This window comes from Muntiacus reevesi, chromosome 3, assembly GCF_963930625.1.
Source record: "Muntiacus reevesi chromosome 3, mMunRee1.1, whole genome shotgun sequence".
Classification (NCBI taxonomy): domain Eukaryota; kingdom Metazoa; phylum Chordata; class Mammalia; order Artiodactyla; family Cervidae; genus Muntiacus; species Muntiacus reevesi.
This window is the reverse complement of record NC_089251.1, coordinates 149,627,954-149,641,891: the sequence shown is the minus strand read 5'-3', so window position 1 is coordinate 149,641,891 and position 13,938 is coordinate 149,627,954. Positions and strand designations below refer to the sequence as shown.

Here is a 13,938-nt window from a genome sequence, read left to right as displayed (position 1 = left end):
AATCTGCACGCTCCGCGCGCCAGTCCCGCCCCTCCCTACCCGCGCCGGGCCAGGCCAGCGGGTTCAGCCCTCTCTGGCCCGCTTAGGCTAGTTCCCGGGCTGCGCGCCGTTCCAGAACGTTCCGGAAAGAGCCTGGCTCTATGTGGGTCAAGGGTCAAATGCGTCATTTCCGGGAGGGGGGGCAAAGGGTTAGTACTTTCACCTATGCTGGCCGCCTAGAAAAGCCTAGAAAGAGCTGCTCTTTTCTTCCGCCTCCGGGTCCGCGCGTCAGTGGCCTGCGCAGAGCCCAGGAAACGAATAGGGGCGCGCACTGGTGCGGCCAGCCCCCTTTCGCGGGGAGGGGCTGGGCGGGAGCGAGCGCGCCTGCGCGGTGGGCAGCTTTTTCTGGCGTTCACGTGTCCGGAGGGTCCGACAGTAGGTCTCTCCTTTCGCCTGCTGCGTGAGTGCGGAGTGCGAACTGCGGCAGCCGGAGTCATGGTGAGTCCCGCGTGGGCTGAAGGCCGGCGGACCCGGGTTGGCCTGGGGCTCATGGCGAGCCCGGGCGATTCCCTTTGGGCCTCGCGGGAGGAGTAGAGGTCAGAGACCCGCGCCCGCCCGAACCCTGGAGAGGCGAGACCCCGCGGACCCTTTCCTCCGAGTAGGGCTTTCTGCACGCGCGTGTGAGGCGCGCGTGGGTCAGGGGGCGGGAATCCCGACGCACGCCTCCTGCGGGACCCTGGTGGGTGTGTAATGGTCTTGAAAAAAGCGTGGCCACAGGCAGAGGACTTCAGTATTTAATGACAATTTACAGAAAATCCTTGGAAGGATTGACCTTGGAAGAAACTAAGCTTGTCCTTGAAGCTCGTCTGCCTGCTGACCTGAGGAGCAACAACAGACCCCTAACACTCACAGGGAGTGGGAAATGAAACGCGGAATTTAGAACTGAACGTTCAGAAGTGTTTGCTTTGAATGGAAAATCTGAACATTGGCGTTATCTTTGAAAGCCACACGTGGCCTGTTTAGAATATATTGTGTTTCAAATCTAACGTTTTTCTCTCTAAAGGCAGGACAGGCATTCAGAAAGTTTCTTCCTCTCTTTGACCGAGTATTAGTTGAAAGAAGTGCAGCCGAAACTGTAACCAAAGGAGGCATTATGCTTCCAGAAAAATCACAAGGAAAAGTATTGCAAGCAACGGTGGTAGCTGTTGGATCAGGCTCTAAAGGAAAGGTAAATGCGGACTGAAGTGGAACTCATTTTAATGTGAAATGCGAGGGTGGGGAGGGGAGGGATCCTTGGTTATTTAAAAGATTATTCCCCAGTGGGTTCATAACTAATATGCTTTCAGCAAAAATGATTGGAAAAAAAATCCCTTGTTGTATATGATGGAGGGAGAGTTCCACGGCATTAAAACCAGTAGATATAAATTTGAACTCATAGTCTGACCTCTAACACACTGAAATTGCCCTAATCTTTTAATCCTAATCACTTTCTGTCTTGCATGTAAGACCTGGCCTTCCAGTTACTCTCCAACTGAGTGTCAACTGGAATATTGCATAAATGCCCTGGGGTCATATGTGTTCATTGCATTGTTCCAGGTCCCTCTAATAAAGTTCTAGCAAGGGGCTATCCTGGAGTTAGGAATAGGAAGATTTGGGGCACTCTACTTCAGTCCCTCTCCCTAAATCTGCTTTGGAGGAACAGAAATTGAATTGCAAAAGTAAATGAAGTATATGTTCCAAAGTCAGAAAATTAAGTTTTTACGTGTTGAAAGAAGTTAAACATGACCATTGTACATATGGTTTTAAAAACTGGTTTACCTCACTTGGTTGTGAAGTAACATATTACTTCAAGTATGTTAATATTTAACGATTGAAAAGCTTAAAGTTAGTTTTCCCAGTATAATTCTTTGACCCTTTAAACTGAAATCAGGTTTTAGTTGAAGCCTCTGTGTGTGTGTGCCTTATTTCAAAGTGTAACTCTGCAGTGATATTTTTGAGTGAAGAATTATGACTGTATAAATTATATCACCTGACCGCCAAAACCCTTTTTAAACATCTGATTCCAATGTGCACAGTTGATTAATAATAAAAGCGTAAATATTTGGTGTGATTAACTAAACATCTTTACTAATAAACATCCTTATTTTCTTAAGGGTGGAGAGATTCAGCCAGTTAGTGTGAAAGTTGGAGATAAAGTTCTTCTCCCAGAATATGGAGGCACCAAAGTAGTTCTAGACGACAAGGTGTGTAAACTTCATAATATTAAGGATAGGTTAAATATTTGCTATTAGTTTTCTTAACTAATGGTTTCTCTGTTTGCAGGATTATTTCTTATTTAGAGATGGTGACATTCTTGGGAAATACGTTGACTGAAATAAGTCACTATTGAAATGGCATCACGTGAAGCTGCCCATTCCACTGAAGTTCTGAAATCTTTCATCATGTAAATAATTTCCATGTTTCTCTTTTATAATAAACTAAGGATATCCAAGCTAATGACATCCAGTGTTTAAAATTTAGTTTCACTGTACTGGTATAAACATTTCCAAATAAAAACATATAAATCACTGGTTAATTTTTATTTAGTGATTTAAGATGGTTTTGGGCTTGCCTGGTGGCTCAGATGGTAAAGAATCTGCTTACGGTGCAGGGAACCCAGGTTCAATCCCTGGGTTGGTTGGTCCCCTGGAGAAGGGAATGGCTACCCACGCCTGTATTCTTGCCTGGAAAGTCCATGGACAGAAAAGCCTGACACTACAGTACATGCGGTCGCAAAGAGAGAGACACGACTGAGCGACTGACACTTGCTTTGGGGTTCGTGGTTTATGTGGGGCACGTACAGGTAACCTGCAGAGAACTGGAAAATGAGGTTTTCAGTCTTCATGTTGAAGCTAATTTTATTAAGTATATAGTTGATGCTGATTCAAAGCCATGGATATTTACTAAACATTCTAAAGGTGAAGACAAGTAGCAACATTGTGACTTCATATATATCAAACATTTAAGTATAGTTTTTCACTTAGGCAAATCTAGTATTATGTCTTATTTCTTAAGTTATATTTTGAAAACCTTTGAACATTTTCACTCCTACATAGTTAGGAAGAAATGCAAGGTAGGGTGTAATAGCTCACACTGGCTGCGTCCCTGTGTCCTCCAGGCTAGGCACCCAGTGACGGTGTAGCTGACACTTGAGCATTTCCTGGATCCTAGCTACTGTTGTAGGTACTTGGCATATATCACGTGGCTTAATCTCTCAAGAACATATGAATCAAGTACTATCAGTCAGGTGTTGCATATAAGGAAGGTGAGGCACAAAGGGGGTTAAGTAATAACAGGACACTTTGTGGCTCAGCTGGTAAAGAATCCGCCTGCAGTGCAGGAGACCTGGGGCCAGTCCCTGGGTTGGGAACATTTCCTAGAGAAGGGAAAGGCTACCCACTCCAGTATCCTGGCCTGGAGAATTCCATGGACTGTATATAGGCTATGGGGTCGCAAAGAGTGTCCGCACTGAGCGACTTTCACTTTCAGTCTACATATATTTACATGCTGTCTAAACTGTTAGGGCCTCTGCTATTTGTCAGCCCATTCTAAGCACTTTAGATAGACATTTCAGATAACTGGAGAAGGGAAGGAGTACCTAAAAATGTCTGACAATTAGGTTATCTAGTATACAATTTATTGATTTTAACAAATAGGAAACAGAACTGGACCAATCACTTGATTTAGGAGCCAGGAGAATTAAGATTTGAACCCAAACAATCCTACACTGGAGTTGATTACCAACTCCTAATCTTGTCTGCCTCTCAGCTATTTTTGCCTTGCAGTCAAATTTGTTCTCTAGTTTTGGTTGCTTATAAGCTAGCCTATGATAATGTCTTTTAAAAGTTGTTGTATTCCATATCTGTCTTGTGGAATAAAAGTCTAGATTAAATTTTATGTGTTAACGGAATAATCTCAACTTTTGATAATATCCCCATCAATAAAATAGTATGTGTATTTACATTATATGTTAGTGACATTTTGCTGTATAAGGCTTTTTGTCATATTTAGGTTAAAAAAAGGAATGCATTATTTTTACAGAACCCAACTGGGCCATCAGTTTCCTACTGTGTGCCAGGCACAGCTAATGTGCACTGCATGTTGTAACCCTGTAAGCACAGATTTGTTTCAGCAATGAGAGAACTCAACTCAAGGCCATGTGGTTGGTAAACTGTAATAGGAATCCAGTCCAAGGTCTATGACTTTCCCATTCGTGATTGTTTTCCCAGGACCCAAGGAAATAAGTACATTTTGAGATCTAAGATGAGTTTGCAAAACTTACTCATTCTCGGAATTACTTGCTATCTTAGGATTTCAGGGCTCTGTCCATAACCTAAATCAGAAGGATGGGAGGGTTCTTTTTGTGCTAGAGAAGTTGTCTTTGTCTAGCAGAACTGCTAAAGAATCACTTTATAGATTGTGAGATTATATTAAAAGTTAATAGGGAAAAGAATTTTGGCATGAGAAATTTGGGCCAAAAATCTGGGTATTGGGGATGTGTACCCATGTGTTTTAGAGAGGTATGTTGTCAATTACTTCTTGTTCAACAGGAAAATAGTAAGGAGAAAGGTAAAATAGGTAAAATTCTGACTGGAATTTTAGTGATGGCCTTAGCATTTTTGAGCTCTTGCCAGACATTATTCTAGTGACTTAACATAAAATCCTACTTATCTGTGTAATCATAGCAATACTGTTTGACGTTCTTTGCCTCACAGGTGAAGGATGCAGATAGGTAGAGGAACTTGCTCAATGTAACATAAATTTTAAGTCATAGGTTGGATCTGAACTCAGCCTTGTCTGACTTCAAAGTCTGCATTTCACTATTCCTCACAAAAAATTTTTTGAAAAATTGAGAATAAAATTACTACGGTGCTATTCTGCTGTGGAAGTTGTTACCATTATCAAGATTATGATTTTTTTTTCCTCTGTTGCTCCAGAAACTATGCTTTACAGAAAGTTCTTATTTTTTAAAATTAACATTATAAAATAGGTATTTTTTCATTTTTTTTACTGTAGTGAGAACACTTAGTACGAAATACACCTTCTTAACAGATTTTTAAGTGTACATTATAATATTGAATAAATGAAACTTTATGCCCATTGATTAAAAACTCCCCATTTCCCCTTCCCCCTAGTCCCTGGCAACCACTGTTCTATTCTCTGCTTCTATAGCTATTTTAGATACTTCATGTATGTGGAATACAGCATTTTGTCCTATGATTGGCTTATTTGACTTAGCTTATTGTCCTCAAGGTTCATTCCATGTTGTCAAATATTTAAAGCTGAATAATAATTCCATTGTATGCAACACCACATTTTCTCCATTCATACAATAGATGGACATTGAGGCTTCCACAGCTTGGCTATTGTAAACAGTGCTACAATTCAGATGAGAGTGCTAATATATCTCTTTGAGATCCTGATTTCAGTTTTTTTAGAAAAATACTCAGAAGTGGGGTTTCTGAATAGAACCATGGTAGTTCTATTTTCAACTTTTTGAGGATCCTCCAAACTGTTTGCCACAGTTGGGCACACCATTCTGGTTTACCACCAACATGGATCATAAGGTTTTAGGGGTGTGAATTTATCACATTTGTTTCCTAATTTGATGTGCAGTTTTTGTTTCTAGTTAAATCTCATTCTTCTAGTACATTTTTTTTTTTAAATTAATTCATTGATCCGTTTAGTGTACAGTATATGTGTCTGACTTTTTTAAACCAATGGTTAACTTTGAGTTGGGGGTTAACCAATGGTTAACTTTGGGGATTACTCACTCTTCACCACCACCACTCCCCTGCCCCCAAATTTGAGATGTCACCTTTATCATACATTAAATTTTTAAATAAACATATTCCTGGATTTTACAGTCTGATCCATTGATCTCTCTATCCCATCACAGTGTTTTCAATAGAAAGTTATGTATTTGTCTGGTCCCTGATAGGGCAGTTCCTCCCTGTATTCCCAACAGTGCACCTACCTGGCTGTGAGCATTTTTAAGCTTCTGGGTAAGGGCTGCCAGATTGCTCTCCAGCATGATACCAGGTCAGGCATCATCCAGCAAGTTAATAGCTCTTTTCCCTGCACCCACACCAAAATGGACTTTAGAACTTTTTATTTACATGAAGTCTATTTAAATGTCTTTTTTTTTTTTTTTTTTTACCCCTTAAACAGTCTGTATGAGAGAGCTCAATCAAACCTAGGCGCTGGATCCTGTGTAGCTTACATAGTCAGTTCAGTCACTCAGTCATGTCCAACTCTTTGCAACCCCATGAACTGCAGCATGCCAGGTCTCCCTGTCCATCACCAACTCCTGGAGTTTACCCAAACCCATGTTCATTGATGACATGGAGATATGGATGACAGAGTCAGTGATGCCATCCAACCATCTCATCCTCTGTCCGTCCCCTTCTCCTGCCCTCAATCTTTCCCAGCATCAGGGTCTTTTCCAATGAGTCAGCTCTTCGCATTAGGTGGTCAAAGGATTGGAGTTTCAGCTTCAGCATCAGTCCTTCCAATGAACACCCAGGACTGATCTCCTTTAGGATGGACTGGTTGGATCTCCTTGCAGTCCAAGGGACTCTCAAGAGACTTCTCCAACACCACAGTTCAAAAGCATCAATTCTTCGGCGTTCAGCTTTCTCTATAGTCCAACTCTCACATCCATACATGACCACTGGGAAAACCATAGCCTTGACCAGACGGACCTTTGTTGACAAAGTAATGTCTCTGCTTTTTAATGTGCTGTCTAGGTTGGTCATAACTTTCCTTCCAAGGAGTAAGCGTCTTTTAATTTCATGGCTGCAGTCACCACCTGCGGTGATTTTGGAGCCCAGAAAATAGTAGTTACGTGATATTTGACAAATCATCTCAACCTCTCTGGGTTTAAGAATTAACTTAAAAAAAAAAAGGCACTAGATGTTCCTTAACATTTTGAGTCAAGCCTGATATTTTTTTTCCCTTAAACTTTAATTGTATTAATATTTAAAACTAGATATTGTGTTTGTGGGCTTCCCAGGTGTCTCAGTGGTAAAGAATCTGCTTGCCAATGCAAGAGACGTGGGTTTGATCCCTAGGTGGGAGAGATCCCCTGGAGAAGAAAATGGCAACCCACTCCAGTATTCTTGCTGAGATAATCTCATGGACAGAGGAGCCTGGAGGGCTACAGCCCAGGGGTCACAAGAGTCAGACACGACTGAAGTGACTGACCATGTACACATGCAATGTGTATGTAGGTAAAAATTCAAAAGGATGTACAATGAAAAGAGTCCTTCCCACCCCTGTGCCCTAGCCACCTGGTTCCATCCCTGGAGGCACTGGTGTTACAGTTTATATTCTTTCTGTCAGGGGTGTTTTATGTATACATATGTATTTGTGTGTGTATACATATGTATCTTGTGCATATGAAATATATATATACTTTTCAAAAGTAAAATATTCTGTATACACCAATTGGCACCTTTTTATTTTTTTTTTTGTATTAACAATTTTCTTTGGAATTAATCTATAAAGTACATATAAAAGTTTCATTCTCCTTATAGCTGTATGATGGTTCATTATATGGATGAACCAAAATTTAAGCATTTCCTATTGACTGATACTTAAATTCTAAACTTATGCTACTAGAAAATGCTTCTGAAATAAATAAAATTTCCCATAGATTTTAAGATTAACTGTGGGGCATGAAATTGCTATGTCAAAGGGTCATTGTTACTTAGTAGCTAGGTTGTATCTGACTCTCTTGCAACCCCATGAACTACAGAGCCCGCCAGGCCCCTCTGTTCAGTGGGGTTTTCCAGGCAGGAATACTGGGGTGGGCTGCCATTCGCTTCTCCAGGGGATCTTCCTGATGCAGTTCTTGAACCTGTTCTTCTGCACTGGCAGGCAGATTCTTTACTATTGAGCGGCCTGGGGAGCCCATGTCAACGGTTATGTGAACCTTAATCATATATGCACACTCACACATACAAGCATCTTCAAGGTGCCCTTCAGAGAAGTTCTACCGATTAATAATCTTACCAGCAATGTATGAATCGCTGGTTTCCTCCCACTCTCAATAATATAGGATGTTATGAAGTTTTTATTTTTCCAAACAACTCATTTTAATTTATCTTTATGGATAAGGGCGAGGATCTCGTGTTTAAGAGCCATCTCTATTTTCTTTCCTGTTAACTGACTATTCCTATTGACTGTTAATATCTGCTGCTCACTTTCCTACTGGGTAACTGGCTTTTTATGATTTGATATCCTTATCATTCAGGAAAATTGGTTCTTTGTGATAAGTTTTTTCCTCCAGTTAATAATTTGATTTTTTTTTTTTTTTATGCTTTGAATTTGCAGGAAGTCACTTTGGTATAGCTGAATAAATAAATTTTTCCATGATAGCTTCTAGTTATTATTTCAAACTCTGAAAAGTCTCCAGTAGAAGGTTCTTCCATAGTTTCTTTAAGTATTTTTATGGTTTTGGGTTTTTGTATTTTTTCAATCTTATCTGGAGATTTTCCTGTTATAAGAGATAAGGAATGGATCCAAACCCTCTTTCTTCTTACAAGTTAAGCCTGGTTCTTTAAGACATTAAAATTTAGCCAAACTCTTAAAAACCACTTTTCAGTCTCATTTTGCCTAAAGGTTTGACTTATAAAAAAATCAGTGGGTACTTACTTATCTGACTTATTTCAAAAGACCAATTTATTATAGTATTTTTAAGTCATTAATTTAATTTTTTTTTAATTTGAAGTTTTTTTGGCTGTACTGGGTCTTAGTTGCAAGTGCAAGCTCTTTAGTTGTGTCATACAGGATCTAGTTCCCTGACCAGGGATCAAACCCAGGCCCCCAGCATTGAGACTGCAGTCTAAGCCACTGGACCACTAGGGAATTCCCCATTCATTTTTTTGAACATGTGTCAGGCACTATCTTAGGCACTAGAGAACAGGGATGAATAAATCAGTTCAGTTCAGTTCAGTCGCTCAGTCATGTCCAACTCTTTGCCACACCATGGACTGCAGCACGCCAGGCTTCCCTGTCCATCCCCAGCTCTCGGAGCTTACTCAAACTCATGTCCATTGAGTCAGTGATGCCATCCAATCATCTCATTCTCTGTTGTCCCCTTCTCCTCCTGCCTTCAACCTTTCCCAGCATCACTGTCTTTTCAAATGAGTCACTTCTTCACATCAAGTGGCAAAAGTATTGGAGTTTCAGCTTCGGCATCAGTCCTTCTAATGAATATTCAGGACTGATGTCCTTTAGGATGGACTAGTTGGATCTCCTTGCAGTCCAAGGGACTCTGAAGAGTCTTCTCTAACACCAGAGTTCAAAAGCATCAATTCTTCTGCGCTCAGCTTTCTTTATAGTCCAACTGTCACATCCATACATCACTACTGGAAAAACCATAGCTTTGACTAGACAAAGCTTTGACGGACTTTTCTTGGCAAAGTAATGTCTCTGCTTTTTAATATGCTGCCTAGGTTGGTCATAGCTTTTCTTCCAAGGAGCAAGCATCTTTTAATTCCATGGCTGTAGTCACCATCTGCAGTGATTTTGGAGCCCCCCAAAATAAAGGCTGTCACTGTTTCTACTGTTTCCCCATCTAATTGCCTTGAAGTGATGGGACCGGATGCCATGCTTGTAGTTTTCTGAATTTTTTTTTTTTTAGTTTTCTGAATGCTGAGCTTTAAGCCAACTATTCACTCTCCTCTTTCACTTTCATCAAGAGGCTCTTTAGTTCTTCTTCACTTTCTGCCATAAGCGTGGTGTCACCTGCATATCTGAGGTTATTCATATTTTTCCCTGCAATCCTGATTCCAGCTTGTGCTTCATCCAGCCCAGCGTTTCTCATGATGTAATCTGCAAAGAAATTAAATAAGCGGGGTGACAATATACAGCCTTGATGTACTCCTTTTCCTATTTGGAGCCAGTCTGTTGTTCCATGTCCAGTTCTAACTGTTGCTTCCTGACCTGCATAGAGATTTCTCAAGAGGCAGGTCAGGTGGTCTGGTATTTCCATCTCTTTAAGAATTTTCCAGAGTTTCTTGTGACTAAAATGGGCAGAAGTAAACAACTAAATTAATAGCATAATTTTAGAGACTGGTGTCATCTAGAAAATAAAGGTAGAAAATGCCCCTAACTTCATGAAAGACATTAGGTGCCCTATTGAAAAAAGGAAATGATAATTGTCTGTTGTGACTTCTCTCTCCTGTTCATATCTTCCCTTCCTGAAGATTCTGGAACTATTGTATTAGTTATCTATTGCTGCTTAATAAATCATCCCAAACTTACTGGCTTAAAACAACAATATCTCACACAGTATCTGGACATCAGAAATTTGGAATCTGCTTATACCAAATTTTATGAGGCTACTGTCAGCCAAAGGTTTGACTGGGATCTGCAAGTTATACTTCCAAGATGGTTATTCTTGCTGGCAAGTTGGTGCTTAGTTTTGGTGGGAGCTTCAGGGGATCCCTTGTGGGCAACTTGCGGACCCTCACACATGGCAGCATCTTGGCTTACCCGAGGGAGGTGAGCTGAGAGAGCAAGGCCCAAGCCACGGTGTCTCTTACGGCCTAACACCAGGAGGCACACAACATCGTTTTCAGTGTCCTGTTTTGATTAAACAGGTCCGTCCTATTCAGTGTGTGAGAGAACCAAAGGTGTTCTTCATTCGGTTCTCTCTCACACTGAGGAGATGATAGTCACTGTGGGACAGCTTGGCAACTGGCTACCACAGTCACTAGTTGGTCAAATATTCTAGAGGTAAAAATGAAGTGCTGTGGGAGCTGAGTATCTCACTCATTTGTAGTCAAAATTGTCTTGTTTGAACTTTATAAATTCAAAAAATTTTGTCTATAACAACTTTTATAAAGAGAAATTAATTTTCAGATAATATGCTAAAAATGTACAAAACTACACACACAACTACTTTTTGTTCAGCTGTGAACATACATCTCCATACTTCACTGCTGCTTCAAGTTTTGCTTGGCCTGGAAGGAAACTGCCTCCATGAAATCCCCTCAATAAATGCTACTTCATGACACATTTCAAGTACTTCATGCACCCGTGAGTGCATCAGCTCTGCTCTTAGGCTGGCTTCCTTCAGGTCAAGACGGTTGATGCAGCCCCAGACTTGACAAGCTTCAGTGGCACAAAAAAGGGACAATCTCTTTTACTGTCTCCTCAAGAGCAAGAAAACCTTTCCCTAAAGTGCTCCATCAGGCTAAAATGGAGTCAAATGCTCACCCTTTACCCATTGGCTTAGGCCAATAAGGATTTATCCCTCAGCTAAAGATGGGTTTACCTTTCCCTGCTCAAATTGGGAGAGATGGATACCAAGCAAGAGGAAAGTCTCTTTGCAAAGAGCTTATGTCAAGGAGTGTGGATAACAAATAGGCAGCCATCAACCAAAGATATTTTGTCTGTAGTATAGTAATTTACATATCCTCCTTTCCTATTCGTTTTTAAACTTTCTGAAGAAAGGAGCTTATACATCTTATTCATGGTTCTCAGCTCTTGCTCAGTGCCTAAACACAATGGGCATTCACTATTTTACTTGAATTTTAAAACTCCCCTAGGTGGATTTCATATTGGATAGATGGTTTTGAAATTACTTATGATTTGTTGGACTTATGGAGTATTTTCTTCTAAAACTTTTGAGAGTCTTTAAAATTAATTAATTTTTGCTGCCCTGGGTCTTCATTGCTGCAGACGAGCTTTCTCTAGGTGCGGAGAGCTTCTAGTCACGAGCTTCTCACTGCAGTGGCTTCTCCTGTTGCAAAGCACAGGCTCCAGGGAGCCTGAGCTTCAGCAGTTTTGGCTCACGTGATCTAGAGCACAGGCTCAGTATTTGTGTTCCACGGGCTTGGTTGCTCCATGGCATGTGAGATCTTCCGAGACCATGGATCAAACCCACGTTCCCTGCATTGCAAGGTGGATTCTTAACCACTGGACCATCAGGGAAGCCTCCAAAAGATCATACTCTTATGAGGCAGAAGGTTTCATTACCTGGTTTCATTACCACACACACACACACACACACACATACACACACACACCCTTTTATTTGATAAACTGTTCAAAGTCTTACAGTCAACAAGGAAAAGAATTTAGATTTCTTGAATCTCAGTCCAGAGTTCTTTTCATTTGTCTATCTTACCTTTAAAAAAAGCTACTTCTTTAACCAAAATATTCAAGTAACCTATTTTTACATGCTACTGTTATTACTGATCATGCACTTTTCTTTTCTTCTTCCCCCCACTCCCTAAATTAATTGTGGTTATAGAATTATTGTTGTTTGGAGGTCTGCAGACTTCCAATCTGCAGACTGACAGATTAAACGTCAGATTAAAATGTGAAGGTTATGAGCTAGAAACATTTCAACCATAAAGACCAAGGTTCTTCCTGTAAACAAGGCCAGAATTGACATCACAATGTAACATAATTAGACTTTTCAAAGAGATGATTATGTATTTTGTTCCTGAATTTAACACCTACTTACCCCCTTTTTCTTTTGTTCTTTTCAGATGGATTGAAACAGTATTTAAGTATTACTAATTCCAGACTTAAGAGAACATTAAGATGAGCCCCTTCAACTATAGATAACTGATATTTACAGCTCAGGGCCTACAACACAATCTGGGAAATTATAACTGAATCCTTGGAGTAAGGGAGGTTAGGTTGTCCACAGACCTAAGAATCTACTCTCTACAGATCCACCCATATCTCTCTTAGGGTGGCAACATTTAGGTGCTGCTTGCCTTAGATTCTCACTGTATTTATTAAGAGAACTGGTGATTTGTACGGCTGTCTCCATTGCTAGACTCTAATCAACTTATCTTTAAGGATGGGGCCTTTTTATACTTTTACCTCAGTGCTAAACACACAGTGGGGCTTAATAAACACTTGTTGGATGAATAAATTTTATGCACTTATAAGTTAGTGATGGAATTATCCTTTCTCTTGAAAAGTTACCAGTCTCTACATCTTCCAGAAAGAAGAAATCTTTATTTAAAGGCAAACAGACTTCCCATATTAAATGCTTCTGAACGAAATTCCAAGTCATGACAGTTATTCAGCTTTGCGCTCATTTTAACCACCTTCTCATCCACTCCTGGCTTCTATCTTTGGAGACTGTTACATGTCTCAGCATTCTTAATACACCTGTGTACTTGATGGGATATCTGATGCTTTTCTCTCTTGGAAATTACCCTACTATATGCACTGTTTACTCACTTAACTGACTTCCCATTTGATAACCTAAGGCCTCCCTCATCCCAGATCAAACATTTTAAGATTTCCAAGCAGGAACCAAACAAAGTTTGCCAATACGTCTGTGATTCCATGACTTAAGAGAAAACTTAGAACTTGCAACAAAGGAAAACTGAAATTCTGGGATGTACAACACCCACCGTCAATGAAGGGGCATTCATGTTCTCCTCCTGCTTCTGACTTGCAAAAAAAATACAAGCTAATTTTGTCTGCTTAACACACAATACCTGATGTCCCCTCTACCCCGGATAATTGGCATCTGGGTCTCTTATCTACACAAACTTGTCATTGAAAGATCCTTGGCTTTGAAGTTAGCGGATGGCGGCAATACCGTTTTACACTCTAAACCTAAGTCTGATTTGAAATTGGTCGATTTCATGCAGGGTCTGTGTAATTTTCCAAGACTGCTGACCTGTTTTTCACTTTGCACGTCTAGGCACATTTCGGGACAGACTTATGCTTCTCTAGGTATTTGCTTGAACAACCGACAACTGAAACGGTCGCCATTGTGCAAGCTCCGTCCTTACAGTTAACTAACAGAAGCCCAAGGAGATGCGCGACGCGTTACGCCGCATTTGCACATTCCCACTTGGGGACGGTGGCTGTCTGCGCTGGCCGGCGGAATCCCCCTTGCTACTCTAGCCCTTGGCAGCCGGTCTCCCCCTC

At 40.8% G+C, this 13,938-nt stretch overlaps 1 protein-coding gene across 2 annotated transcripts in view; it reads left to right on the top strand.

Moving 5' to 3' along the window:
- The first annotated feature begins 189 nt into the window (after positions 1-189).
- HSPE1 (heat shock protein family E (Hsp10) member 1) overlaps positions 190-13,938 on the top strand; it is a 41,304-nt gene continuing 27,555 nt past the window's right edge. The window contains exons 1-4 of one of the 2 annotated variants that reach the window (XM_065930896.1): positions 203-477; positions 1,043-1,207; positions 2,133-2,222; positions 2,302-2,554. In XM_065930896.1, the coding sequence (XP_065786968.1) occupies positions 475-477; positions 1,043-1,207; positions 2,133-2,222; positions 2,302-2,352 (309 nt within the window). In that variant the 5' untranslated portion in view covers positions 203-474 and the 3' untranslated portion in view covers positions 2,353-2,554. Of the gene's footprint in view, positions 478-1,042; positions 1,208-2,132; positions 2,223-2,301; positions 2,555-13,938 lie in introns of those variants that run through there. The other variant, XM_065930898.1, reaches the window with a different exon arrangement.